The 27958-nt window shown below is 56.0% G+C and overlaps 2 protein-coding genes and 1 long non-coding RNA gene across 10 annotated transcripts in view; 2 read left to right on the forward strand and 1 right to left on the reverse strand.

Annotated features, from left to right (window-relative positions):
* Nucleotides 1-3091, forward strand: part of DOCK6 (dedicator of cytokinesis 6) — a 40742-nt gene extending 37651 nt beyond the window's left edge. For 6 of the 8 annotated variants that reach the window (XM_045774522.2, XM_087867255.1, XM_087867256.1 and 3 more), the window contains 7 exons: nucleotides 417-542; nucleotides 641-730; nucleotides 1052-1288; nucleotides 1694-1837; nucleotides 1919-2025; nucleotides 2264-2425; nucleotides 2844-3091. In XM_045774522.2, coding sequence (XP_045630478.2) covers nucleotides 417-542; nucleotides 641-730; nucleotides 1052-1288; nucleotides 1694-1837; nucleotides 1919-2025; nucleotides 2264-2425; nucleotides 2844-2886 — 909 coding nt within the window. In that variant the 3' untranslated portion in view covers nucleotides 2887-3091. Of the gene's footprint in view, nucleotides 1-416; nucleotides 543-640; nucleotides 731-966; nucleotides 1289-1693; nucleotides 1838-1918; nucleotides 2026-2263; nucleotides 2426-2843 lie in introns of those variants that run through there. The other 2 variants (XM_045774526.2, XM_045774527.2) reach the window with 2 other exon arrangements.
* On the reverse strand, nucleotides 9-3988 carry LOC123777706 (uncharacterized). The gene is made up of 3 exons (XR_006775711.2): nucleotides 3897-3988; nucleotides 3061-3240; nucleotides 9-645 (listed from the first exon to the last, which is right to left on the reverse strand). It is a non-coding gene; the product is annotated as an uncharacterized LOC123777706 (long non-coding RNA).
* KANK2 (KN motif and ankyrin repeat domains 2) lies at nucleotides 3966-27944 on the forward strand. The gene is made up of 13 exons (XM_045774555.2): nucleotides 3966-4093; nucleotides 5360-5570; nucleotides 6520-6643; nucleotides 7073-8284; nucleotides 17718-17885; nucleotides 17982-18084; nucleotides 19079-19318; nucleotides 19773-19860; nucleotides 20392-20611; nucleotides 21353-21495; nucleotides 23409-23609; nucleotides 23689-23778; nucleotides 25840-27944. The coding sequence occupies exons 3-13, from the start codon at nucleotides 6607-6609 to the stop codon at nucleotides 25891-25893; spliced, it is 2556 nt and encodes an 851-aa protein (XP_045630511.2). The 5' UTR covers nucleotides 3966-4093; nucleotides 5360-5570; nucleotides 6520-6606; the 3' UTR covers nucleotides 25894-27944.
* Nucleotides 27945-27958: the final 14 nt, after the last annotated feature.

The following is a 27958-nucleotide window of genomic DNA, read 5'->3' on the forward strand; positions in this document are numbered from 1 at the left end:
GCTATGCATTTCCTCAGCCACTTAAGCATTTATTGAGCACCTGCTGTATACCCAGCCCTGTAGGCACTGAGGACACAGCTGTAAGCAGTAGAGCCCTAGTCCTAATTTCATATTGAGACCCAGACTCTGAAGAACTGCACGGGATGAGAGGGATAATCAGAAAGTAGGGGCTTGTGTTGGGCGAGAACAAAGATTTGGGGAGGCAGGGACAAGGGTTGGGGAGAAAGAGGGTGTGGGCAGCTGGCCATCATCTGGGTCTCAGGGTCCCCCCAACTGTGCCTATGACTTAATGTTCTTGCGGTCTCCCTGGCCCTGCCCACTTTTTCTGCACATGGGCCTCAGGGCCATGCATCCCCGGGGCAAGGGGGCCTCCGGAGGGGCATCCCAGGCCACAGCTCCCCTTCTCACAGACGCAGCGCGTGTTCGGGACGTACTTCCGCGTGGGCTTCTATGGTGCCCGCTTCGGCGACCTGGACGAGCAGGAGTTCGTGTATAAGGAGCCGTCCATCACGAAACTGGCTGAGATCTCTCACCGGCTGGAGGCACGTCCCCGCGGTAGGGGGTAGACGGGCACTGGGCTGCGCTGGGCGGAGTGGGGGTGCTGCTACTCTGTGGCCCCGAGTCAGCCCCGTGTCCCCAGGAGTTCTACACGGAGAGGTTTGGGGAGGACGTGGTCGAGATTGTCAAAGATTCGAACCCCGTGGACAAGACCAAGCTTGACCCACAGAAGGTGAGGGCTCCTGACCATCCCAGGGGACCCCCAGATCCTATCTTCAGGGAGACTCAAAAGTACTATTTCCTAGGGATGCTCAAATCCTATTTCTCTGGCAAACTTCAAAGCTTATCTCCCTTGGGGACCCCAAATTCTTCTTGTTGGGAGATTCTCAAACATTGAGATTTCGGGAGCTGTGGGACCCCAGATTTAAAGCTCCCAGACCCAAGGAAGTCCACATCCCCTTTCTCCAGGGATGGGGCCCTGCAGGGAGGCTGGCAAGCCCCAAGTGTGTGTACTGGGGCTGTGGGAGCCTCATACCTGAGCCCCGCGTCCCAGGCCTACATCCAGATCACTTATGTGGAACCGCACTTCGACACCTATGAGCTCAAGGACCGGGTGACCTACTTCGACCGCAACTACGGGCTGCGCACCTTCCTGTTCTGCACGCCCTTCACACCCGACGGGCGTGCGCACGGGGAGCTGCCGGAACAGCACAAGCGCAAGACTCTGCTCAGCACAGACCACGCCTTCCCCTACATCAAGACGCGGATCCGCGTGTGCCACCGGGAGGAGGTGGGCCGCGCCCCGGGCCCAGGGAGGGAAGAGGCAGAGACCCCAGATCAAGGGAGGCCCGGGTACCCCAGACCCAGGTTGGGGAGGTGAGAGGACCCCAAACTCCAGCTCCCAGACACCAGTCTTCAGACTCAAACCTCTACTTCCAGACCTAGCCAATCGGAGGCTGGACCAGAACCAGACCAAAGTCCCCAGAGCCAGACATAGGAGGCTGAGACCAGACCCCGCAACCCCCTCCACCCCCACCAGACCCACGCAGGCAGACGTCCCCACACCCTGTTCATGACACGGCCTCATGGAATCCCTCTCCACCCGCAGCAGGGGTCCAAGCTGCCCTGGACTGGCTTGGGTCAGGACATCTCCAGGCCCCAGCCAGTGCCAGCCAACCCCCCTCCCTCCCCACAGACGGTGCTGACACCAGTGGAGGTGGCCATTGAGGACATGCAGAAGAAGACACGGGAGCTGGCTTTCGCCACCGAGCAGGACCCGCCCGACGCCAAGATGCTACAGATGGTGCTGCAGGGCTCTGTGGGGCCCACTGTGAACCAGGTACAGCCAGGGGGCAGGCAGGCTGCCTGAGGCACCCCAGCGGCCATGCAGACACTCTCATGAGCCCCTCCCTCCCTGCAGGGCCCCCTGGAGGTGGCCCAGGTATTTTTGGCAGAGATCCCAGAAGACCCCAAACTCTTCAGGCATCATAACAAGCTGCGGCTCTGTTTCAAGGACTTCTGCAAGAAGTAGGCCTGACCCCCGCAAGCCCCCCTTATGGGCTCTTTGCCTTCCTGACCCCATACAGCCTCTCTGTGTCCCGGATGTCCATTCTGGAGTTCCCACCTCTCTGGCTCTCATTAAGTCTCCCCCACCTAACAGACTCCCATTATAGCTCCTTACCCCACCCCCGGACTGCCCCCCACCTCCAGTCCTGCTTTCTCGGGACTGTTAGCCCCCGAGCATCTCCTGCTGTCTGTCTCCCAGGTGTGAGGACGCCCTGCGGAAGAACAAGGCCCTCATAGGACCAGACCAGAAGGAGTACCACCGTGAGCTGGAGCGCAACTACGGCCGCCTGCGGGAGGCTCTGCAGCCCCTGCTCACCCAGCGCCTGCCCCAGCTGCTGGCGCCCACCACTGCGGGCCTCAGGTGCCTGACCCCGGCCCCCCAGCTGTCATCGAGAGGGCAGAGGCGGGCACAGACGGGTGCTGGCCTACATGGGCCTGTCAGCACGCACGCTCACAGCTTTGCACAAACATGCAACTATGGGGACGTGCATGCATGCTGCGCCGGCTCCGGGCAGCCACTTCAGATCCTGGCTAGGTCATTTCCCAGACACGTGACTTCACCTTCCTGAGCCACGATTTCCACATCTGTAAAATGGGCAAATTCTTAGTTTCATTGGTAGATTCCAAGAGAGATTCTGTGAACCCATAGCCAGAGCAGAATGGATGGAAAAGGAGTAGAATTCTAGAGGGATCTTTGGAGGAGGAGGAGGAGGGGGAGGAGGGGAGGCTGATGAGCACTCTGGAGTTGGCCATGTTGACCCACCTCATCCTTCCCCCAGGAACTCCTTGAACAGAGCAAGTTTCCGGAAGGCCGACCTCTGAGCTGGCGTGGCCTGAAGCCACACCCAGAAGAACCATCGCCATGGCCTCAACTGTCTGTGCCTTCCTAGGGGTCTCCCCCACTGCGCACTGGGCTGTGGGGTGATCATACTGCACACGGGGCTGGGCCCTCTGTTCCTCTGTCTGTTCCCATCTGTGTGCACTGATGCTTCTTACCTTTTCTAATTTAAAGTGGTTTTCATAAGCAGCCTGTTTGATGTGGATCCTGGGAAATGGGTCACGTGCGCACGGTCTATCCAGACACCCTGATCTTTGACAGACTCTGAGAACTCAGTGGGTGCCAGGAACACAGCAGTGACAACAGACGCGAATTCCTGCCCTCGTGGGGCTGACATTCTAGGAGAGGAGGCAACACACAAATAATGTCACATGCCCGTGGGGAATAATAGTGACATTAATTAAACCCTTGGCAGAGTACTCAACCCTGTGCTAAGTGACTCCTAAAAAGATACCACCCCATTTGTGGGACCTTTTGGACCGAGGGAACTCCGTTAGGCCCATATCTCCTTGTTAGTGAATTTTCTCAATGCCATTATCAGGTAGGATGCATTCTTAACCCCGTTTTACAGGTGAGGAAACTGAGGCATCCAGGCAGTTAGAGGCTTTGTGGGTCAGGGATTGGAGCCCAGGTCCGGTTTAGCCATTGCCTACGCAGCCTCACACTGACCCAGCCCCACTCCCCACCCCGCGGCAGTCACGCCACCCCGTACCAGGCCTGTGCTGGGCCGCTTCCAGACCTCGGCCGGCGGTGGGGGGAGGGGTGACCTCCCGCCGCCGCCACCGCCCGCGCCCTCCCGGAGCTGGGCCTCGGCCAGCCCCGCCCCCTCCCGCCCCCCACAGCGCCCAGCTGCAGCGGTGGCGGGGACTGTCCTCTGGGGACTCTGGGAGGAGGGGCGAGAGGACGACACCGGACCCCTTGCGCGCGCGGGCGCGCGCACACGCGCGCGAGCGCGCACACACACACACACACACACACACACCCACCCACCCACCTGCGGTCCAGGTGCGATCGCGTCCTCCCGGCGTCCCCCTCCACGGCGGCCCGGGCTGCGGGCGCCTGGGGGCGGGGCCGGCCGGAGGGGGCAGGGCGGGGGCGGAGCCACCGCCGAGGGCCGGGCGGCCGGGCGGAGGCGCGCTCAGGACGCACGGGCGGCGGGACGCAGGGACGGCGGCGGCCGGAGCGCGCGAGGCGAGTAGGACCCGAGGTTGGGTCGGGGTTCGAGTCCGGTTCGGGTTCGAGCGTGGTCCCCACCCCACCCACTCCCAATCCCGGGGCGCGACCTCGCCGCTCTCTACGAGCCGCTGCCTCCAACTTCACGGTCTAGGTCCAAACTTTCCGGACTTTGAGTGTCTCGTTCCCCGCGTCTCTGTCCCTTCCCTGTCTTTGACCCCGTCCCTGCTTCTTTCCCCCGGCCCCATCCTTCTCCATCTGTACCTCTCGCCCTGCCCCTTTCCCGCATCACTGCCCTCCCTCTGCCCCTTTCCCCCATCTCGGTCCTCCTCTTTCCCTCTCTACCCCCACTCTGTCCCCCCTCGCCCTCCTCCGTGGCCAAGCCGAGCCGGGCCCCAGATGGCGGGAAGGCGGCGGGGCGTCCGGCCGGGCTGGGCCTCGGCCTGGCGGCTGGGCCGGCGTGGGGAGCGGCAGCTGTTTGCCATTAGCCGGGGACCCCGCAGGCCCCGCCCCTCCCTGCACGGGGCGGGGTCACCCTTGCCCCCATCTTTGGGGCGGGGAGACCCCAGAGACGTCCGGGTTTGGCTTGGAGCGGGGGGTTTCAGGGACCCCCGCTGGACATTCGGGCCTGCCCGGGACCCCGCGCCCCCTTACCTGTCCCCTCTCAGAGTGTCCCGCCTCCCTTTTTCTCCATCTCTCTCCTACCCGGTATTTCCTTTTCTGTACCCCAGAGGTCCCATACAGGGAGAGGGGCTTCAGCCACCACAGTCTCCACCTCCATCTGCTTTCTAGACCTCGAGTCACCCTTGCACATAGAGGGTGGTCAGATGACTGGAGACCCTCAGACCTCAGTCTTTGTGTCTGGGGAAATGGGCAGAGGGATGCGGAGTTGGGAGTGAGGGTGGTGTGGCCCTGGCAGTGGGGAATCTGCCAGGCTTAGGTTCAAGTCCAGACCCAGACACTTCCCCCTCTGGAGACCCTGGCAAGTCACTGGACATTTCTGGGCCCCCAGATTCCCTGTCTCCAAAATAGGGCAATAACTGTGTGCCTGATGGGAATGTTGTGATCAAATGAGCAGCTGGGGTGATTATTACAGTTATTACTATTATTCACCCCACCGCTTTTCACCTCCAGGGGCCCCCACAGGCTTTTCCAATTCTCCTTCCTGCCATCAGTCTCTCTCTGGTCTCCAGAAAATACTTTTGATACCTTCCCAGTGTGTAGGGGGTGAACCTCCAAGCAGGTGGAGAAGCAAATTTCATACAATTGGTGACTGTGCTCCAGGAGTTGAAAGACAGAGACGTGGAGAGAGAGGGAGAGAGAAGTGGAGCGAGACACAGACGGACGTGGAGAGACGCGGAGAGACGTGGAGAGACTAAGCAAAGACACTAAGCAGAGGCGAGCAGAGTGTGAGACGAGGACAAGCTCGGCCGCCTCCTGAGCCCCAGCCCCGCCTTCATGCCCGGCAGGTGCCCCGCCTGGCCCATCCTCCCAGGTACCCGCAGCCCTGGCACCCGTACACCAGAAAGGGTCCTCGTTGGTGGACTGGGCTGGGGCCTCTGGAGCAGGGTGGCTAGAGGTCAGACAGCAGAAAGGACTGGCCAAGCTCAGGCTGAGTCGTGGGGACAAAAGTGCCCTGGCTGGTCTCCCGGGCAGAGGAGGGGTTAGTGAGAGTCTCTGATTGTCCCTCCCTTTTGCAGCTTCCAGGCACCCTCTCTTACTTCCTCCCCCCCCCCACCCCCATGACTTCCCTGGCCACCACCCGGCCTTCTATCCCTGCTGCGCCCCTGAGCCGGACGCATCCTGGGGGGGCAGGAAGTTCTCGTGTAGCCCGGCAGCGAAACTGTTTATTTTTAGAGAAAATTGTTTCCATAAAGAGGAAAGGCTTTGCTCCTCACTGCCTCCCCCCAACTTTCCCTACCCCCCTCACTCTAGCTGGCCTGACCCAACTCTGCTTTGGGGTCCCCTACCCTGAGCTCCATCTCTCCTTGTGCCCCTGTGTCTCTGTGTTCTAGGATCCTTGCAGGAAGACTGTCCCCCACTTAGTGCCCCAGCCCCCTGCCCACCTCAGCCCCCATCTGTCCCTGTAGCCAGCTTCTGGCCTGGGCTGAGAGGAGGGGTGCAGGAAGGGTGGGGCCTGTCGGGCTAGGGGCCCCCCCGGCCCAGGGCCTTGTGGAGGCGGGGCTGTGGGAACAGCTGGAGCCTGTCCAGGGGCTGGACAGATGTGCAGGCGGGCCGTGAGGTTTGGTTTCTTTGTTCCAGGCCGCGGGGGCCCTCCCCCCACCCCTTTCCACAAGCCAGGCCGGGTGTGTTCCTATGAGAGGGTCCCAGACTCGGGGAAGAGGTGGGGGATGGGAGGGGGGCAGTTGTGGGGGAGGGGTGCCCACATCCCCCACTCCCGCAGACTTCTCCTGACTGCAGGCTCCAATATCCCCTCTCCCTAGGTACGCCTCAGCCTGTGCTGCAGGTGATCTGAGTCAGAGACCCCCCCTCCCCCCTGTGACTCTTGAGGAGCGTCTGCAGACCAGAGGATGGCCCAAGTCCTGCACGTGCCAGCCCCCTTCCCAGGTCAGCGGTCTCAGGAAGAAAGGGCCCTGTTTGGGGTCTGGGAGAAAGAACTGGCCCTGCCTCGGGGCGGGCCCGCAGGGTGGGCAGTGTTGAGGGTAGAATACAGCCCTGCCCTGAGGGCCTGAATGAGGACGTTTTTGGCTCTGCCCTGGAGGGTCTGATGGGGGAGACAGTCTTTCAGGGAAGGGGTCTGGTCTGAGTAGAGATACAGGTCCCTGTCCTGGGGGTGTTGAGGGAGTAGGCACAGGCCTGCCCTGAGGGTTTCTGAGGGGGTGACAGGGCCTTGCCCCGAGACTGGAGTCACAGTGGAGCACCCAGTGGGCTCCCGTCCCTTGGGCAAATAAACCCTGACTCTCCCACGGACGTGGGTCTTCACCCTGAGGAGGGGACAGCAGTGTTCAGAGGCCCTGGTCTTTCTTCACGCCCCAGGGACCCCGGGTCCAGCCTCCCCACCCGCCTTCCCTGCCAGGGAGCCTGACCCACCATACTCCGTGGAGACGCCCTACGGCTACCGCCTCGACCTGGACTTTCTCAAGTACGTGGATGACATCGAGAAAGGCCACACACTCCGGCGCGTGGCCGTGCAGCGCCGGCCGCGCCTCGGCTCACTGCCCCGCGGTCCTGGCTCCTGGTGGACATCCACCGAGTCCCTGTGCTCTAATGCCAGCGGGGACAGCCGCCACTCGGCCTATTCCTACTGTGGCCGCGGCTTCTACCCACAGTATGGTGCCCTGGAGACCCGAGCCGGCTTCAACCCACGCGTGGAGCGCACCCTGCTGGATGCCCGTCGCCGTCTGGAGGACCAGGCGGCTGCGCCCCCTGGCTTGGGCTCCCTGACCCCCAGCGCAGCAGGCTCCACGAGCTCGTTGGTGGGCGTGGGGCTGCCACCCCCGACGCCACGGGGCTCGGGACTGTCCACACCTGTGCCTCCCAGCGCCGGGCACCTGGCCCATGTGCGGGAACAGATGGCAGGTGCCCTGCGGAAGCTGCGGCAGCTGGAAGAGCAGGTGAAGCTGATCCCCGTGCTCCAGGTGAAGCTCTCGGTGCTCCAGGAGGAGAAACGGCAGCTCACAGTACAGCTCAAGAGCCAGAAATTCCTGGGCCATCCCACAGGGGCCCGGGGCCGCAGCGAGCTCTGCCTGGACCTCCCAGAGTCCCCCGAGGACGCAGTGACACTTGAGACCCGGAGCGTGGGCACCTGGGTCCGGGAGCGGGACTTGGGTGTGCCCGACGGGGAGGCAGCCCTTGCCGCTAAGGTCGCTGTGCTGGAGACCCAGCTCAAGAAAGCGCTCCAGGAGCTGCAGGCAGCTCAGGCCCGGCAGGCTGACCCCCAGCCCCAGGCCCGGCCACCACCAGACAGCCCCATCCGCGTGGACACTGTCCGGGTGGTAGAGGGCCCTCGAGAGGTGGAGGTGGTGGCCAGTACAGCCGCCGGGGCCCCTGCACAGCGGGCCCAGAGTCTGGAGCCCTATGGGGCAGGGCTGCGGTCCCTGGCGACGTCTGGAGGGGTTGAGAGCCCTGCGGTGTTCCGTAGCCATGAGGTGGTAGAGACCGTGTTCCCAGCATCCACTGCGCCCACTGGCAACGTCCACCTGGTGAAGAAGATCAGCATCACGGAACGAAGCTGCGATGGGACAGCAGGTGAGCCATAGTGGATGGGGGAGGATGGTGGGAGGTCCTCTTTGTTCCTATGAATGCCAGGGTCTAGCCCCAGCCCTGGCCTTCCATGAGAGCAACCACTCTGGCTCTCAAAGCCACTATCTCTTTACCTGCAAAAAGGGGACAGTTGTGCCACCGATTCTGTGCTGTAGGGAGGCATGCAGAAAAATTAGGTATCTGATTAAGTGTGCGTCTTCATGACTAATATGTTGTAAGTATCCAGAAAACAAGAGGTATTTGAGGGAGGGTCCCTAAGACTGTTGGTTTTTGGGGCCAAAAAACCCACCCACTTTATTCAGTAAATGGCAGAAACCGATTTCAGACCAGTCTAGACAATGAAAAGGAAATGTGTTGTTCATGTAACTTAGTGACAGCTTCAGGTATAGCTGGATCTAGGTGCTCCAATATCAAGGATCTCTAACTCTTCATCTATGCACGTTGGAGTCTTAGGTGAGTGAAAGTGGTCCCACCTCTCCAGGCATCTGTCTTTCCATCTCAGTGGAAAGGGAGCCTCCCAGTCCAAATAGTGCTAATAAAAAATCCCAGGGGTGTCCCTCATCGGCTGGTGGCAGTCATATGCCCATCCCTGAGCCAATCATTGTCCCTCACTGCCCAACCCCAGATCCTGGGAGTAGAGGAGCCCCACCCAAGTCCTGTGGCCTTTGAGGGAACAAAGGGATGTCCCCCTGGAGGAAGTGCTGAGTCTTCATGCCAGGAAAGAGGATGTGGGATCTGCAAAATGACAGCTGCCCCACCACTGCCACCCTTAGGCTCCTGGGAGAAGCTGTGGGAATGATTCATAATAATGACAGCTGTTCTTTATCAAGTGCTAGCCTGCTGCCAGGTGCTATGCTAAGGGTTTCGCTCATGGAAGGCTAAAGAGTATGGGCTTTATAGTCAAGCCACCTGGGTTCAAATTCGACTTCTCGATGTAGCCCTAGGTGAAGGACTTCACCTCGCTGGGCCTCAGCTTCCCGATCTGTAAAGTGGCATAGCGACAGCGCCTCTAGGACTCTTGTGAATTAATGCGCACAGTGAACCCACAGTCCCTGCTTGTTGCTGCTTCTGTTGATCATTTTCAGGCCAGTTCTGCTTATAACAGGGGAAACTGAGGCTCGGGGAAAAGCTGTACTTGCCCCAGGTCACACAGCCAGGAAGTGGCTGAGCCAGGATCTAGACCAAGGTCAGCCTGAACCCACAGAGGGCTCAAAGGTGCAGCTCAGGTCCTCATCCCAGTCTCGAATGTCAGAGCCCCATGGAGGGACCCGAGGGCACAAGCTGGAGGGTGGGGACCCAGCTGTGTTTTCTTGCTTTTTCCATGTTGTTCCTGGCCAGCTCAGGACACCACTGCTCTGTTCTGTGTCCATCGCAAACACCCGGCCCTTTGACTCTGGCCCCCAGCCAAGGGCCCTGCCCGGCTCAGCCTTGGGATTTCCGAGAGGCGGACTTCATTCCAGACATGCCACCTAGGGCAGCCATGGGGCTGCCTGCCTGCAGGACACACATAGTGATGTTCCCACTCTGTGCAGGCTGCTGCCCCCAAAAGTTCTTCCTTGTGTCTCACTTAACTCCTTCTTGCTGCAGCCAGCCCCAGTCTCTGCTTTGCTTGGGCAGAACTGGAGTGTGCCACTTCATTTCAGTGTCTTCTCATTCAGCAGACTTTTATCGAATGTTTGCTATGTGCCAGACTCTTCTGGGCACTGGGGACGCAGCAGTGAACAAGCTAGACGGAGCCCGTGCCATAAACAAGTGAAGCCGCATAATAAGTGAAGAAATACCATCTCAGAGAATACAGATAAAGCAGGGGTAGATAACACAGGGGCACGGAGCAGGCAGCAATTGGATGGGGTGGTGGTCTGGGTTCCAGTTCTGATTTCCCTGCTCCCTAGTTCTGCGCCCTTGAGCCGGTTACTTGACCTCTGTGTGCCTCACTTGCAAATCGGGGGTCCTGACAGCCCAGGGTCACCAGATCAGTGTGAGGTTTCATGCGTCAGTTTCTATCAAGCATTCCGTGTGGCATCAGGCTGTTGGCCCTTTAAACCAAGATGTGAAAGAGAAGAGGCAGCCAAGTGGCCCAGAGGTGGGAAGAAGACTGTTCACAGCAGGGACAAAGGTCCTGAAGTGAGGAAGGCCTGGAGCACCTCAGGGTGCAGAACCAGCTGGAATAGGTTGAGGCTGGAGAAGCGAGGTCCAGAGGTACCAGAGCATCAGAGGGGGTCCTGCGGGGCTTATAGACTGGGGAGGAGCACTATGAAAAATGAAACAGCTTAACACGTGTTTGGACCATGTGTTTAGGTCGGCCCGCTTGATGGGTAGGTCCGGGAGTACTCCCTGGAGGAGGAGGCAAGGAGGATTTCTCTGACATCTACAATTCCCTCCCTGCGGCAGAAGGGCGGGGAGGGTGAGAAGCAGCCCTCACCTCAGGCTGACCAGGGTGGGTAGGGCCGGTGGCAGAGGCCTGGAGACCTCACCAGTCCCATCCCCCCACATTCCGAAGGCACCGCGGGGAGATCACGGGGAGAAGGGGCAGCTGGGCATGTGTATCTGTGGGGGCTCCAAGGCTTTGAAATTTCCTTTGCTTCCATTCGACACATATTCCTATGACAGCGATTCATATTCTTTGTGGAAAGTTTGGGAAGTAACAGAAAAATCTGGAACACAAAGCAAAACCCCCATAAACCCACCACCGCCCAGACGCAGCTGTTGTCAGCACTTCTTCTTTCCTTCCGAAATTTTTAATGCAGAAAATAATATGTATTTTTCAAGCCTGGCAACAGGGAACCGATGCTGGTGGAACGTGTTGTCTTGCGTTATTTGGCTTTTTAAAAGCAGTTAGGCAGCCTTACTAAGGGGCCGGGCCATTTTTAGACGCTCTTTTCTTTTTTTTTCCATTTACCTCTTCCCAAGCCACCCGGATGCGTGGGTGGTGTTTTCATCCCCATTTTACAGATGAGGAAACGGAGGCCCAGGGTGGTTGCCCATCGTTCATGAAGCCAGGGTTCAAACCCCGCCTTTGGTGTGTTGGATTTAACCTGATCCCAGAGGCGTTTCTTCTCATCATTAAAAATTCCTGGGATGCAGAATTTACGGAGGAGCCACGTCGATCTTTGCGGTCCTCTGTGCCACGCAGATGTCCTTCTGCGGAAACCCCTCACGTCTTCTGTTTTCTCAGCAAGGTTTCTGGAAAACCATTTTTTTAAAGGTTTTATTTATTTATTTGAGAGAGCGAGAGAGCGATAGAGCGAGCACAAGCAGGGGGAGGGGCAGAGGGAGAGGGAGAAGATCCCAGGACCCTGGGATCCTGACGTGAGTCAAAGGCAGACGTGTTTCATCGACTGAGTCCCCCAGGCGCGCCTGGAAGACCAGTGTTGAGGCCCATGACGTCTGTTGCCAACTTGCTTTATTCCCCTATGGCCTCACTCCTCCCTTCCCACACTGGGTGGTGAGTGGTTTACATTTTTAAAAATTTCTCTTGGCCCGAAGGAGGCCCAAACCGAGTTTATCTAGACTGTTAAGCTCCCAGCGCCCAGCTCCCTCGGGCTGTGCACGCCAGCTCTCTCTCGTTTTGATTCTTTCTCGCCCTTCACCTTCCTCCCTCAGTGCTGAGGGTCAGTAGATACTTTCAGCTCCGTGGGCCAGATGATCTTTGTTGCGATGGCTCAATTCTGCTTGGTTCTTTTTTTTTCTTTAAGCTTTATTGCCGTGAGCTTAATATGCAAAAATTTTTTTGCATATTTAATGTGTGCATTTCGATGAGTTTAGTGCCTCAATTCTGCCTGTGTAGCATGTCAGCGTGGACAGTATATAAACGAAGAAGCGTGGCTGTGTGCAATTCAATTTCATGTAATTTTCACATGTCCCAGATAGCATTCTTCTTTGTTTTTTCCAACCATCAAAAATGCAAAAATCGTGCCCACGGTCCGTAGTTAGCCAACCCCTGCTCTATGCCATGCGCACTCTACCCCGCCCCCAGCCCATGTAATATCATTCCTTGCAATCCACCTTCCAAAAGCTTATTTAGACATTTTAGTGTCCTTGAAAAATATGCTGTGTGCATGCTTGATTTCCTAAAATGGTATTGTGATTTCCGAAGAAAAAGTCTTGCTGTTTCTTCTTCTTTTTTTTTTTTTCCTCTCTCTGCACAGTCTTTTTGAACTCTCCATCCTGATGCTTGTACATTGGGCTTGTCCCTTGTAACGACCGTGTCAGCTTCTGCCCTAGGGGCGTGCTCCACTTTTCTTATCCGTGCCCCCTCGGTGGGCACCTGGGTGACTTCCAGCTCCTGGCTGCCGCGAGCAGTGACAGCGCTGTCTTCGTGCGATGCCTCCCCTGAATCACAGGGAATTCATCACTTCACTCCACGTTTTGTCTGATCCTTTCTGGGAGAGCTCTCCCTGTCCACACTCCCACCAGCCATGCTTAGATCCGAGGTGCCCATTTTCCCCCATACCCACCGGCATGAAGTTTTCTCTCATGTTTTGCCCATCGACACTGGCGCGTAGTGGTATCTCCTTGTTTTAATGCGCATTTCTTTGATTTTTTGGATGAGATTGGGCATCACCATACATGTTTAATAAGATTCCTCTGTGAATCACTTATTTGTAGCCTTTGTCCATTTTTCCTTGGGCAATTTTGAGAAGTTCTGGCATATTCCAGAATCGAGGTTGGCAACTACAGCCTTTGGGCCAAATCCAGCCCACTGCCTGTTTTTATAGGCTCGCAAGCTAAGAATTGTTTTTATGTTTTTAAATGCTTGAACAATATGAAAAGAAGAACAACATTTTGTGACATGAGCAAAATTATATGAAATTGAAATTTATCATGATACAGCCTCGCCCACTAATTTGCATATTGTCCAACGCTGCTTTTGCAACTGACACCCTTATGACTCACATTAACTGAGAATAGTTATTGTCTGGCCCCTTACAGAAAAAGTCTATTGAGTCTTGTTCTAGAAGATAATCCCTTGGTCATTTTTGGCATTGCGAATATCTTCCCATAGTGTGTATTTTTCTATCATTTAACTTTTGTCCACGAGGGTTGTTTTTTGTTTTTTTTAATCAAATAGAAATCTTCATGTCGGATACAGTTAAACCCATCATATTTTTCTTTTTTTGTTAATTTTTAATTTTTTTCAGGTTTTATTGAGATATATTTGGTATGTAGCATTGTACCCATTCAAGATATACAAATGACGATTTGATATTTGTATATATTGCAAAACGATGACCGCAGTAAGTTGAGTTAACGTCTGTCAGCTCACAGAGTTACAAACTTTTTCTTGTGATGAGAACGTTTAAGATCTACTCTCTTAGCAACTTACAAATGTACAATACAGCATTTTTAGCTATAGTCCCCATGCTGGACAGGACATCCCCAGGATTTATTTATCTCATAACTGGAAATTCCTACCTCTTGACCCCCTTCTCCATTTCCTCACCCCCTGCCTCTGGAAACCACCGATCTGTTCTCTGCATCCAGGAGTTTGGTTTTTTCCAATTCTGCATGAAAATGAGATCATCTCATATTTTTCATATGTACTTTGAGGTTCGTTTGTTTGTTTTAGAGAGAGAGTGGGGAATAGGGAGAGGGATAGAGAGAATTTTAAGCAGGCTCCACACTCGGGGAGGAGCCCGATGCTGGGCTTGGTCTCACGACCCTGAGATCATGTCCTGAGCCAGAAATTAAGAGTCAGACACTTAACTGACTGAGCCACCCAGGTGCCCCATCTTTGAGGAATTTTTAAAGGAATCGTTCCCCTTCCTGAGGCCCCCGATATTCTGTTACATTTTTTCCCTATAGCTTTTTTTTTTTTTTTTTTTAAAGATTTTATTTATTTATGTGACAGAGAGCCAGCGAGAGAGGGAACACAGCAGGGGGAGTGGGAGAGGAAGAAGCAGGCTCATAGCAGAGGAGCCCGATGTGGGACTCGATCCCGGTACGCCGGGATCATGCCCTGAGCCGAAGGCAGACGCTTTAACGACTGCGCTACCCAGGCGCCCCTTCCCTATAGCTTTATAGCTTCTGGAAGCTACATTGATCCTTCAGAGTTTTTGTGTTAAGGTGTGAGGTAGGGATCAAGTTTGATTTTTCTTGGGTCGAGTAAGCTGCTTTTCCCAGCATCACACCCCAGAGACCACCTTTCCCACTAATTTGTGGAAACCCCTTTGTCTTAATGCCAGCTCCCTCAGCTGGGGCCTGGGGCGTCCTTCTCGTCTTTGTTCCTTTGGCCTGTTTCTTCCCTCAGCATGCCTGCTGTCTGGGCCATTGTGGCTGTTTGGAATGTTTTACTCTCTCCTCAGCCAGGTTCCCCATCTTTGCCCTTTTTTGTAAAGTTGTCTTAGCTGGTCATGGACTTCAGTTCCTCCGTAGAAACTGTGGTATCGTTTTGCCCCTTTCCTTACTGGAATGACAGTAATAGCTATGATCAGTTTTATTACTGTTATTGCTGTTTTAGCATCGCAGTGTCTGACTTTGAACTCCTCGTGCTTGGAGGAGCCATCCAAGCTTTTAGAGACAAGGCCTGTTTTTCCCTTGAGAAAGAATGGGCTATGATGCTGCTCTATTTCTTCTTTTTTTTGCCTCCACTTTTTAAAAATTGTGGTAAAACACATGTAACATTAAACTTAGCATTTTACCCATTTTTGAGCGTCTGGTTCAGTAGCATAAGTACATTCCCACAGTTGTGCAACCATCACCGGCATCCATCCCCAGAACTTTTCCATCTTCCCAAACTGAAACTCTGTCCGCGTCAGACACGGACTCCCTGTTCCCTCCCCCGGCTCCTGGCGCCCACCATCCACTTCCTGTCTCTGAGAGTGTGACTCCTCGAAGGACCTCACATAAGTGGAATCCTGCAGTATTTGTCCCGTTGTGACTGGCTGCTTTCACTGAGCACATGTTGTTTCACCTGGTTTTTTGACCCTTCCTGGTTTTGAAACGAGGAGTCCGGAGTTTGGGGCCAATCACTGAGAGATGGTGAACTGGCCCGCGTGCCTCCTGACACATCCCACTGGGCCACGGAGTGATTTTGTTTGTTTGTTGGACGTGAATTTATTGACAAGAGTTTAAAAAAAGGAATCAGGAGATCCACATAAAAACCCCAGTGTGTTTGCTTCCCCACAGGGGCTTGGGCTGCGGCTCTGGAAGCTGCCGGGCCGGCCACACCCTGGGCTGGCCGCCGCAGACACATTTGTGGCTGTGTCTCCTCTGTTCCTCACGCTTTGCTTGTGCTGACTGTTGACTCTCTGTTCTTAACTCCGGACTTGAGGAAGTAGTCGCTGTGTCTGTCAAAAAAAAAGTTGTAACCGTTAAAGAGAATTGAAAGGAATTAGTCTGCAGAGCCCGATGGCCAGGGGTAGAAATGAGACGTCCTGGGGAAGCCACATGTGGCCTGGGGGAACCTGAGCAGGTTCTGAGATGGGGACCGCCACTCACGGTGGCATTTCTGTTTCTGGCTCCAGGCTGGTGATGCCGTCCCTGCCGCCCCCACTCCCACATGGGCAGTGGGCACCCTTGGGACCTAGTGCCCACAGAGCCCTTTGTCCTCTGCCCAACCTGGGTGGTTTTTTCAAATTGTGGTAACGTGTGCTTAATATAAAACCATTTTAACCATTTTATTTTATTTTTATTTTTTTAAGATTTTATTTATTTATTTGACAGAGAGAGAGGCAGCGAGAGAGGAAACACAAGCAGGGGGAGTGGGAGAGGGAGAAGCAGGCTTCCCGCCGAGCAGAGAGCCCAATGCGGGGCTCAATCCCAGGACGCTGGGATCATGACCTGAGCCGTAGGCAGACGCTTAATGACTGAGCTACCCAGGCACCCCTATTTTATTTTATTTTACTTTTATTATTTATTTCAGTAGGCTCCGTGCCCAGTGTGGGGCTTGAACTCATGACCCTGAGATCAAGAGTCACATGTCCACTGACTGAGCCACCCAGGCGCCCCGCCCCCATCTTAACCATTTTAAAGTGTCCAGTTCAGTGGCACTAAGCACATTCACATTGTTGCGTGACCATCGCCACCATCCATTTCCAGAACATTTCCATCTTCCCAAACTGAAAATCTACCTGGATGGGTTTTTTTTTTTTTTTTAAGATTTTATTTATTTGAGAGAGCACGAGCAAGCTTGCGCGTCCGTGTGAGTGGGCTGGGAGGGGCAGAGGAAGAGAGAGAATCTCAAGCAGACACTGCACTGAGCACAGATCCCGACCTGCGTCTGGATCCCATAATCCTGAGACCATGAACTGAGCCGAAAACAAGAATCAGACGCTTAACCAAACGAGCCACCCAGGCGCCCCTCCCTGGGTGGGGTTTTAATTTTTATTTTCTGGAGCCCCTGGGTGGCTCAGTCAGTTAAGCGTCCGCCTTCGGCTCAGGTCAGGATCCCAGCGTTCTGGAATCGAGCCCCGCATCCGGCTCCCTGCTCAGCGGGGACTCTGCTTCTCCCTCTCCCTCTGCCGCTGCTCGTGCTCTCTCTCTTGCTCACTTTCTCTCAAATAAATAAATAAAATCTTAAAAGACAGTATTTTCTAATAGCCCTTATTGTTTCTTTTTCCTGATTGTTCGTTACCTGCTTCAAGTTCAGAAGAAGGGAGCTGTGGTATCCGTAACGCAACCTTGCTTTTGTTAAAATACTAATAAATCTTATCAAAACAGTGCTTACAGTTCTCTTGAATTAACAAATGATCTCAAGGGGCACCTGGGTGGCTCAGTCCTTAAGTGTCTGCCTTCGGTTCAGGGCGTGATCCCAGGGTCCTGGGATCAAGCCCTCTCTCACTCCCCCTGCTGGTGTTCCCTCTCTCGCGGCCTCTGTCAAATAAATAAATAAAATCTTTAAAAAAAAACCAAAAAACCAAAACAAACAAAAATGATCTCGAGCACTATTGACGTGCAGGCATCGTTCCAGGCCCTGTCCCCCCGCATTGCTATCTTCAGTCTGCACAGCAACGCCATGATGAAGGAAATGGCATTCTCCCGAGGCACAGGGAGGTTAAGTGACTTACCTAAGGTCACACAGCTTGTCCATGGGAGAGTTGAGTGCCTACCATGAGGGGGCCCTTGGCTGTGATCAAACCTTGTTTCCAGGCAACACTCAGTGTGATGTTGGAGGAGGGGTCACAGGCCAGGATTGTAGAGTCACAGTGTCTTCCCTGTCCCTGACCAACTGCCCACGCAGACAAGAGACTGCTGTTGGAATCAGATTCTGCTGCTCATTCACTGGGTGACCTCAGGCAGCCTTCTGTGCCTCAGTTTCCTTATCTGTCACAATCAGAATCTCGTGGGCTGGGAAGATCTGATGCAGTGACTCCAGCCGCAGCGCTCCAAGTGCCTGGCCCGGGGTGTGTGACCTCGAGGAGGCAGCTGTTATTCCAGTTGTCACCCACAGCGAGCACCTCTCTTCCTGCCCCTGCAGGGCTCCCACAGGCTCCGGCAGAGTCATCCTCGTCAGCCCCCGGGGTGGCGGCGACCCCCCTGGCACAGCCCGAGAAGAACGCAGGTGGCATGGGCGCCCGTGAGGGTGCTAACACAGAGCCCACCAGGCCAGCAGCGTCGCGCGAGTCAGAGGAGGCGGGGGGCGCAGGTGAGTGAGGGTGGCCACCGAGGCGGACGGGGCCCCGGAGGCCCGGGCGCAGGGTCTGCCTTTGGGAGGTTCTTACTACACCACCCGTCCCCCCAGGCGAGCCCCCGGCAGGCGTGCGGTCCATCATGAAGCGCAAAGAGGAGCCCGCAGACCCCGCGGCCCACCGGCGGAGCCTCCAGTTTGTGGGGGTCAATGGCGGGTGAGAGGAGCCCCCCACCCCACGCCCCCACCCGTTCCTCAGCTTCTACCCTCCTGTTTGTTCCTTGGTTTGCTCACATCCGAGAACGCTCTCTGGTCTGGGCCCCTTACTTTGATTCACTCCTTTAACCAAGGTGCAGTAGACGGTTGGGGACACCGAGGCACTCCGGGGCCGGATGCCTTCTGGAGCACACACAGCGACCAGGGTTCAGCCCCGGCGGTCAGTCCCCCAAGCCTGTGCTGTGGCTGCTGCCCCGTGCTAGTCCTCGGGAGGTGCCGGGCTCGGCTTCCTGCCCTGATGGAGCTCCCGGCCCAGTGGGCCCTCGGGCGCTGGCTGGCAGTTCAGACCCAGTGTGGTTGGAGCAGCGACGGGGGATGGGGACGTGCAGGCAGCGCGGGGTGTTGGGGAGGCACTAATGTCCCCAGGGAAGACACTGAAGGAGGGGATGAGTGTGCTGCGGGATGAACAGGGGCTAGCAGAGTGAAGAGTGGGGGTTGGGAGGGCACTCCCGGTGGAAGGCGCAGCCCAGGCAAAGGCTCAGAGGTGGGAGGAAGCAGCGACATATGAGAGAAGCAGAAGGCGTAGGAAGAGGTAGACAGGGATGGTCTGGGGACTTAGAAGGCCAGGCCCAAAGCTTAGACTTTGTCCGGAGGCAGCAAGAAGCACAAGAGGGACCTGTTTGCAGTGGGGTGAGGCTCTGACGCAGTTAGACCTGTGTAAGGGGCAAAGGGGGACGAGGTATGAGGAGTAGAGGCTGAGAGCGGTATTTCTCCCTGACCCACCCCGAGTATGACCGCAGTCCCAGCTGCTGTTTATGGAGCAGTTACCGTGTGCCGGGAGCTGTAAGGACACCCCCGCAGCCCTGTGAGGCTGCTACAGCCATCATTCCCATTTAACAGATGGGGAGACCGAGGCGCAGAGAGGTCAAGTAGTCCAAGCCCAGGTCCTGCCCCATCTGTTGCGTCTCCTCACTCCGCCCGTCCTTTCTTCCCAGATACCAGTCCTCATCTGAGGACTCCAGCACAGCAGAGAACTTCTCAGACAACGAGAGCACAGAGAACGAGGCCCCAGAGCCAGAGGAGAGGGTTCCAAGTGTGGCCGAAGCCCCCCAGCTCAGGCCCTTGGGGACGGCGGTGGCCAAGAGCGGCCAGGAGGAGTGCCAGCTGTCTCGGGAGTCTCAGCAGGTGCCCGTGGCGGAGGACGCGTCAGGAGCGAATGCGGAGGAGGAGATCCGGTCAGTTTTCTGTGTGGGAAGGACTCAGACGGGGTGAGGTGGGTGACCTCTGCCTCAAATCTCACCATTCGTGCCCTCTGAGGGAACCTCCCAGCAGTCGTGCACACCTTAGTCTGAATTAGCGAACCAGCACTTTCTCCTGGCCATCCGAAGGTCTGCAGGCTTTGATAAAGGGCCTGATGCGGGCAGTTTGGGCTGTTGGGATCAGAATTGAGGGGGCAGGCAAAGTTTGTCCTTATGCCACACCTGCCCATCCCACTGGTGTCTTTTTTCCCCCTGATGAAAAATCTGCCCTCAGGCAAAGATTTTCTCTCCACCACTGCCCACTTGGGATAAACCTGAGCCTGTGTGTGCAGTTTCACTTGGGATCTGTCTGCTCTTCATGTCTGGGGTCAGCCGGGAGGCTGAGGGGAGTGCTCCCAAGATAAACGTCCCTCCTGTCTGCCCCTGGCAGGATGGAGTTAAGCCCCGACCTCATCTCAGCCTGCCTGGCCCTGGAAAAATACCTGGACAACCCCAGTGCCCTCACTGAGCGGGAGCTGGTACGATGGGGCCCTGGGCCTGGGTCCCCTCCTTCCCTTCCACCCCCACCCCAGCTTCTCATCCACAGTGTCTCCCTGTGCCGGCTTCGAAGGGAGTCCGGGATCCAAGCCGAGAGCTTGGGTGGTCAGGGGCCCTGGAGAGGGGCCAGGGGGGTGGGAGGGGCCCGAGGATGGTCACCCGCCCACAGTCCTGACCTCCCGTTCCTGTAGTTTTGGGGGCTTGAGGGAAGGCGCTGCCACATTTCTCTTTACGGGGGTCTGTATGTGGCGGGATGGATGCTCACGCCTTCCCCGGGGGCACATCTGGGACTGTGGTGCCTGGAGTCCCCTTTAGCGTCCTTGTCCAGGATGGGGATCCCACACTCTAGTATCAGGGGCACATCTGGGAGGGTTGCCCACGCTTCTCCTTCAGGCTCTGGTTCAGGAGGGGGTGTCCACACCCACGCTCCCAACCTGCGGCTTTGTCCAGGGTGGGGGGTGGTGGGGAGCCGGCTGCTGCCACCCTCATACCCCCTCCCCCACCACGCCCAGAAAGTGGCCTACACCACAGTGCTGCAGGAGTGGCTGCGCCTGGCCTGCCGCAGTGACGCCCACCCCGAGCTCGTGCGGCGCCACCTGGTCACCTTCCGGGCCATGTCAGCACGCCTGCTGGACTACGTGGTCAACATCGCCGACAGCAACGGCAACACGGCTCTGCACTACTCTGTGTCTCACGCCAACTTCCCCGTGGTGCGGCAGCTGCTTGACAGCGGTGAGCCGGACAAGCGGCCCCGGCGGCTGTTTGATGGTCTGATGGCGGAGACGCTGCCCTCTCTGTCTCTTGAGGACATACCAGCCTCCCAGTCTGGTGGGGGAGACACTGTCCTCCTTGCTGATGGAGGAAAACCCCCCTTCCAGTCTGGTGAGGGAGGTATAGGCCCTACACACAGCCCCAGCATACTGGAAAAGAGAGACATGGTCTTAGGGACAGCATGTAGAGCTTCCAGCCCCCCAAGGACCCCTGTGTGATGAAGGTGACACCTCTGGAGCCCTGGTCCAAGAGAAGGACACAGCCTCTGGGACTGAAAAGATACGGTCCTTGAATAGGCAGGGAAAAACCTGTCCTTCCCTGGTCTAACAGGGAAGACACAGCCTCCCAGACTGATGGAGGAGGCAGAGCCCACAATCCGACGGAGAAGATATAGGCCAGGCTAAAGGGGACTGGCTCTTCCAGATCCGTGGAGGAGACACAACCCCTATTCTTAGCCCTAAACCTGGGTGCCAGCGTCAGAGTCTCCAGGCTGATAGATGAAACACAGTCTCCCCCTTAGAAGTCCCTCATCTAATGGGGCGCATAGTGGGGGTGGAGACCCTGGGGCAGGATGGGGCTCTCAGCCTGAGAGAAGGGAGGAATCTGGCCACTGGTGGGGGAGATGCTGCCTGGTTCTCATGGGCGCTCCCCCAGTTTTGGGGTCTGAGGGCCCCGTGTCCTCCTTGCCACCCCTCCCCCCAGGTGTATGCCAGGTGGACAAGCAGAACCGCGCTGGCTACAGCCCCATCATGCTCACCGCCCTGGCCACCCTGAAGACCCAGGATGACATCGAGAGCGTCCTGCAGCTCTTCCGGCTTGGAAACGTCAATGCCAAAGCCAGCCAGGTACAGGCCATCAGTGCCACAGACCCAGGCAGCCCTTCCCCTGACTAAGTCCTGGCTGTGCACCAAGCCCACATGTGATCTCATTCCATGCCCGGGGGAGAATCCCCGCTCCCCAGGCAAGGAAGCCAAGGCTCAGAGAAGCACCCATTTCCTCAGGGTCAGGACGAGAGGAGGTGGGATTTGAACCCAGATGGTCTGGCTCTAGGACCCCATTCTTAATGACCTGCCTGCCAGGCTGCCCCTGATACAGGGCCTTCTGGTGGAGACGGGGTGGGGGGTGCGGGAGGGAGCCTCCACCTTTCTTAACCCGACACCATCCCACATCCTGCTTGGGAGTTCAGTGAGCCGCAGCTGGACGCTGGGGTCTCAGGTGGTGGACAGGCGGGCACAAGTCCTGAAGTTCACTGGCCAGCCTGGAGCTCTGGGAGCTGAGAGCATTTCAGGCAGCACGGCGGCTGGGAGCGGGTTTGGACTCAGGGGTGGCAGAAAGCCACCAGCAGTGGCAATGGCCTGCTTTCCGATTTGAAAGATCTCTCTTTGGCTGTGTGCTGGGGAGAAGTCGGGAGGGTACAGAAGTGCCTGGGGTGTGGACAGGCCAGGACCCCGTGGGGATAGCAAGAAAGGGAGGGATTTGCAGCAGCTTAAAGACCACAAAGGAGAGAAGCAGGGTGCTGTCCTGGGGCATAAGGAGCAGACCCTGCTGGCTTTTCTTTCTTTTTTTTTTTTCTTTTAGATTATTTATTTATTTATTTGACAGAGAGAGAGAGCATACATGCAGGCAGAGGGAGAAACAGGCTCTCTGCTGAGCAGGGAGCCCGATGCGGGGCTTGATCCCAGGACCCCCTGGGACCGTGACCTGAGCCAAAGGCAGACGCTTAACCGACTGAGCCACCCAGGTGCCTACCCTGCTGGCTTTTCTATTGATTTAGTTCCTCTTTAACTGAAAACAGTATTTCAATGGTTTACTTATTTTAACTGCGGTGAAATACACATAAGATTATCCACTTAGGGGCACCTGGCAGGCTCACCTGGTAGAGCACGTGACTCCTGATCTTGGGGTCCTGAGTTTGAGCCTTAAAATTTTTTTTAAAAAAACAGGGCGCTGGGTGGCTCAGTAATTAAGTGCCCAACTCCGATTTTTTTTTTAAAGATTTTATTTATTTATTCGACGGAGATAGAGACAGCCAGCGAGAGAGGGAACACAAGCAGGGGGAGTGGGAGAGGAAGAAGCAGGCTCCCAGCGGAGGAGCCTGATGTGGGGCTCGATCCCAGAATGCCAGGATCACGCCCTGAGCCGAAGGCAGACGCTCAACCGCTGTGCCACCCAGGCGCCCCCAGTTCTAGATGTTTTATATAAATAGAATCACGTAGTATGTGTTCTTTTGGGTCTGGCTTCTTCCACTGAGCATAGTATTTTCAAGGTCCGTCCATGGTGCGGTGCACATCGGTCCTTCATTGCCTTCTGAGGCTGAATGAAACTCCGTAGAATGGGTATACCGCAGTTTGTTTTTCCATTTATCCACTAATGAGCATTGATTTGATTTTCATTGAGGTTCAGCTGCCATACGGAAGAGTACAAATCTTAGCTCAATAAATCAGTACATCTACACTGACACCTGGGAGCGAGGAACCTGCTTTAGTTGGGGATGGGAGTGGGTAGGCACGTAGCACCTCCGCAAAGAGGAGACATTTAAGCCCAGACGTGAGGGATGAGAAGGAGACAGCAGGAGGAGGAAGGACCAGCACGTGCAAAGGCCCTGTGGTAGGATGGATTGTTTGAGATCTAGAAGGAGGCCAGCAAGTGGGGATACCATTACCACCACAGTACTTGGGAACCACGGAAGGTTTCAGAGCAGGGGCGTCATGCCTCAGGGCCCCGCAGAGTCCGTAAACCTGTTCCTTGCCCTGCCCAGGCGGGGCAGACGGCGCTGATGCTGGCCGTCAGCCACGGGCGGGTGGACGTGGTCAAAGCCCTGCTGGCCTGTGAAGCGGACGTCAACGTGCAGGACGATGATGGCTCCACGGCCCTCATGTGCGCCTGCGAGCACGGCCACAAGGAGATCACGGGGCTCCTGCTGGCTGTGCCCAGCTGCGACATCTCACTCACTGACCGTGTGAGTCCTCGGCCCAGGGCGTCCCGGGGAGGGCGGGAGCACCACTCAGGGCCTTGTCATAGCAGCGGGTGCTTTACAGGATGGGAGCACAGCTTTGATGGTGGCCTTGGACGCCGGGCAGAGTGAAATCGCGTCCATGCTGTATTCCCGCATGAACATCAAGTGCTCGGTGAGTGTCAACCCTGGTGGGGCGGGGGGGGGGGGGCTCTGGGATGGGGACAGATGGCTAAGAAGGGCTGGTGCCGGATGGGGCCCACGCTCGTTGAACCTTCCTGGTGTCCCCGTGAGGAAGTGAGGCACGGACAGCTGAGAATGTATCATGGTATTTGAACCTGGACCTGTCCAGCTCCCAGTGCATGCTGGTAATTACCATTCCCTCATCTGAGAAATATTTACAGAGCACCTACTGCATGATGGACCCTGGTGGCCACAGCCCCGAACCAAACAGGAAACGGTTTCTGCCCCCACAGAGCAGGCAGATACAAAATATAGAAATCAGTGTATCCTAGCCAGGTGATAGTAACTGCTGGAAAGAAATCTGAAAGAGGGTAGGAGGGACAGGGAGAGAGACGGGGAGCTACGGAGGACTGGGGGGATGAGTTGTGTGGCTGTCCAGGTGGAAGGAACTGCCAGTGCAAAGGCCCTGAGGCAGGAACGTGCTTGGTGTGTTTGAGGAGCATCAGGGGCCCCCGCGGGAGGAGATGAGAGCAAGGAGGTGACCTCGCAGATCCTGCAGGCCTTTGTGGGCCACAGCGAGGACTTTGGCTTCTACCCAAAGCATGTCAGTGTACATTCAAGGCCTTGAGATGTCTCACTGTAAAGAAGCCTAACCTGTGTCTAACTGGGCATTTCTTGTATTTGAGCACAGAAACCAGGGTGTTTAAGAAATGACGCCTGTTAGCACAGCACTCTCTGGAAGCCTAAGAGGAGGATAATTTTGATATTTGCTGTATCATAAGTGCCTGATGGAGGAGAGAGCCATTGCAGTCTGAAGGGGGAGATGGGCACTCCTCATAGGTCCCTAAAGCGATACCCTTGTCTGATGGAGGAGATAGGCTCTTCCAGTCTGATGCACCGTGTTCTAGGTTCCTCTCAGCCATGATTTCTCGAACCTTCCACAAGAGCCTGATTCAGCTGCATAAAGGACTGTTATCCTTTCCGTTTTTCCAGTGGGGAAGCTGAGGTTTAGAATGGTTACACCCCTGGCCCAGAGACTCACAGATAGGAAGGGGTGGAGGCCCCGGGGCCATCTGTCTCCAGACCTTGGGCAGAAAACTCACCGTTCCTTCCTCCTCACTCCACCTTGCACTTGCCCTGGTCTCCCTGAGGCACATCTGGGGCCCGGCTCAAGGGTGGCATGGAGGGCATTGACCGCAGTGACCCCCCAAATAGTCCAGGAGAGTGAGGGTCACCAAGATAAGCCTTCCATCACCCATGTGACTTCCAGGTTCTTACCGAGGCTCTGGGTTTTCCCAGCTTCATTCTCCAGGGTGTTGGGACACCTGGGACTCAGTTGTGGTGCTCAGGGCATCACCTGGGGATCAGCTAAGCCTCAGTTTCTTCCACTGGAAGATGGGGGTGATAGGACCAGGTCATGAGCTGCTATCTGATGTGTGATCTTGCTCCCAGGGACCCCTGAGGGTCAGACCCCAGACCTCCATCATTGTCCACCTGGACCGCTGCCATCGCCTCCACCCTGGCTTCCTGTCTCCCTGGCTCCCACCCTCACTGCTACCTCCAGTCTCCAGGGGTCACTGTAACACCTGAGTTAGGGTACATCCGTCCTTGGCTCACAGCCCTCTGTGGCTGTCACCCTACTTGGAGAAAAAGCCAGACTCATCCCCAGAGCCCACCAAGTCCTGCACAAACACCGTTACCTCCCCCTCATTCTCTTCCTCTGCCCCTCGCTCAGTCTGCTCTGCCTCTCCGCTGCTCCTGCCTCAGGGCCTTTGCACTTGCTGCTTCCTTTGCCGGAAAGACCCACCCCTCAACGTCACTCGGCTCAGAAGGCCCCCTGCCCTGACTACCTGCTCTCCACTTTCATTCCCCCTCCATCCTTTGATGAAAATCCTCCTCGGCATCCCTCGCTTCTCTGAACATCCCCTCCTTGCGGCCAAGAGACCAAGTTCTCTTGTTCATTCATCTCAGCCCCAGGGCCAGCCAACCTAGTTGGCGCCTTGCAGGCACTGGAAATGAAGCCAAACAAAAAGAATTCTCTTTCTTGTTTCAGTTTGCCCCGATGTCCGATGACGAAAGTCCTGCGTCATCCTCTGCCGAAGAGTAGCCGTGACAGAGGCCAGAGGCACCTTTGCTCGGGGCCAGCCAACCCCGGAGCCAGCCGTCCCTCGCCCCTCGTCCCCTCCCTCGCAGCCCCCACGCCGACCCACCAAGGCCCACGTCTCAAAGGCAAGTGGGTTTTTCTTCCGCTTCCCAGGAGGAGCCCCCGGCAGCACCAAGACTCCAGCTGGAAGCGGGTTTTTCCTGGTACGCCAGTTCAATGCAGCCGTGGCGCAGACTGGAGCTGGAGTCTGACATGAGTTGGCGCCAGTGGCCGGTGCTGGGGCATGGGTTTACGAAGAACATGGAGAACCATCAACTGGCAATTATGGATGGAGCAGGGTGAAAGGGAAAATACTGTATTTTTGAGTCATTATCGGGGGGGGGGGATCATATTCCCTGTTGCCAAACTTGAAAGTCACTGGAATCACCTATTTTCATTTTAATCCTGAATGTTCTTATGCACGGGTCACGTCTGGAGTGGCTTAACGCCCCCCCCCCCCGCCCACCCCACATTTAATTGTCTGCTATATAATAGTGTTTTGTCCACTCCCCCCAGACCTCTCTTGGGAGAATTTTCTTCTGGTCTCTTCACAAAACAGGTTCTGTCCTTGTCACTCAGGGCAGGAAGCTGAGTCCTTCCTTCTGCTTTCGAGTAAGGGGGCTCAGGACCCAGCAGCCGAGATGTGTGAGCAGTTCACATCGAATAAATCACCCAGAAACCCGTCCCCTCCCTGCGTGGAGGCCCTGGCAAATATTAATTTTCCTAGAAAATCCTTCAGACCTGGGGATGCAGGAAATGAGTCCAGTTCCCAGAGCAACTGCTGAGTCCCTGGGCTTAGACCCCTGGTAACAGGGCCGCCCTCAGCCTCCCCAGACTCCAGAATTTCTCTCCTTAAAGGGGGGGGGGGGGGCGGGGAACAGGGCATGCGCTTGCTGGCAAAGCATCGGGCAAGCTCCAAAAACTCCATGTGTGCACAATTAAAAGTTGGCTGCCCCCGAGCGCTCGCAGTGCAAACTTAAAGAGACAGGGCTTTGCCGAAAACCAAACAAGGGCCAGCTGGGTTGTTTTTTTTTTTCCTTTCCTTTTCTTTCCTTTTTTTTTTTTTTTTTTTTTAAACAACCTACAGGCTTTCCGGAGCTGCCTGGAACAGAGCCTGCTGGAAATAGGGCTCGCCAGACACACACAGTTTCCTTCATGGCCTGTTTTGTCCCCCAGAATCTTAACATAGTTTTCTTTCCAGTTCCTTCCTTTTGTGAACAGCAAACAAAAACAAAAACAAAACAAAACAAAAAAAAACGGGGGTGGGGGATGGGTTTGGAGACTTGAGAAGTGCCTTATGACAGGGAGTGAGGTCCCCAGCCAATAGATGTCCCGTCCCCTGTCGTCCGGTTCTCTCAGCTCAGCCGCCAGGGTTGAGGCCAAACCACAGCCCTGAGTGCTTGTGTTCATTCAGTAAAGCGAGGCGCTGGCTTCTCTCCTAGAAAAGTGGGTTTCTTGGCTTGATGGAGTCTGGCTTGCTTTGATTTTGACTGAAGGGAGGTACTGAAGACAAAAGAGCTTGGACGGGCAAAGGAGACACCCTAGGTTGGGTGTGTGTGTGTGTGTGTGTGTGTGTGTGTGTGTGTGTGTGTGTGAGAATCAGAGAAAACAAAACCAAAGCTGACTGGGGACGGCGGCTGGTGTGTGACGGAAGGCCGCAGCTTTGGGCAGCTTTGAGGAGTGGTACAAGAGCTGTGTGCCCGTGTGTCCGGCCCTAGAGCCAGCACTCAGTTTATTTTAAGCTCCTAGAAGCAGCTCATCGACAATCCACCCCCCTCCCCCAGATAAGTCCGTATTTATCCCTGCTTTCCCTTCCCCTGCCCGTGGCGCTTGGTGTGCGAGGCTCCGGGGATGTCCCGCCTTTGTCCCTGTGCTCTTCTCACGTGTATTCATGACCTTGAACTTCACTTTCCGACCACGGTACGTCCATAAAGACAGTATTACACTTACATGAAGTATTCCTTTTTGTAACCGTAGAAGGTAAAGGAATTTAATAAAGCTACCTTATGATAATGTCCACGCATCAGCG

The sequence above is a fragment of the Ursus americanus genome, chromosome 14 (assembly GCF_024610735.1).
Source record: "Ursus americanus isolate L20-20 chromosome 14, mUrsAme1.1.p, whole genome shotgun sequence".
In the NCBI taxonomy this organism is placed as follows: domain Eukaryota; kingdom Metazoa; phylum Chordata; class Mammalia; order Carnivora; family Ursidae; genus Ursus; species Ursus americanus.

What these genes read in the sequence shown, in the direction of transcription:
- KANK2 (XM_045774555.2), top strand. Translation starts at nt 6,607, where the DNA reads ATGGCCCAAGTCCTGCACGTGCCAGCCCCCTTCCCAG. An exon ending in AGAGGAGGCGGGGGGCGCAG is followed by an intron (nt 17,886 to 17,981) that starts GTGAGTGAGGGT and finishes CCGTCCCCCCAG; the next exon opens with GCGAGCCCCCGGCAGGCGTG. An exon ending in GCATGAACATCAAGTGCTCG is followed by an intron (nt 23,779 to 25,839) that starts GTGAGTGTCAAC and finishes TTCTTGTTTCAG; the next exon opens with TTTGCCCCGATGTCCGATGA.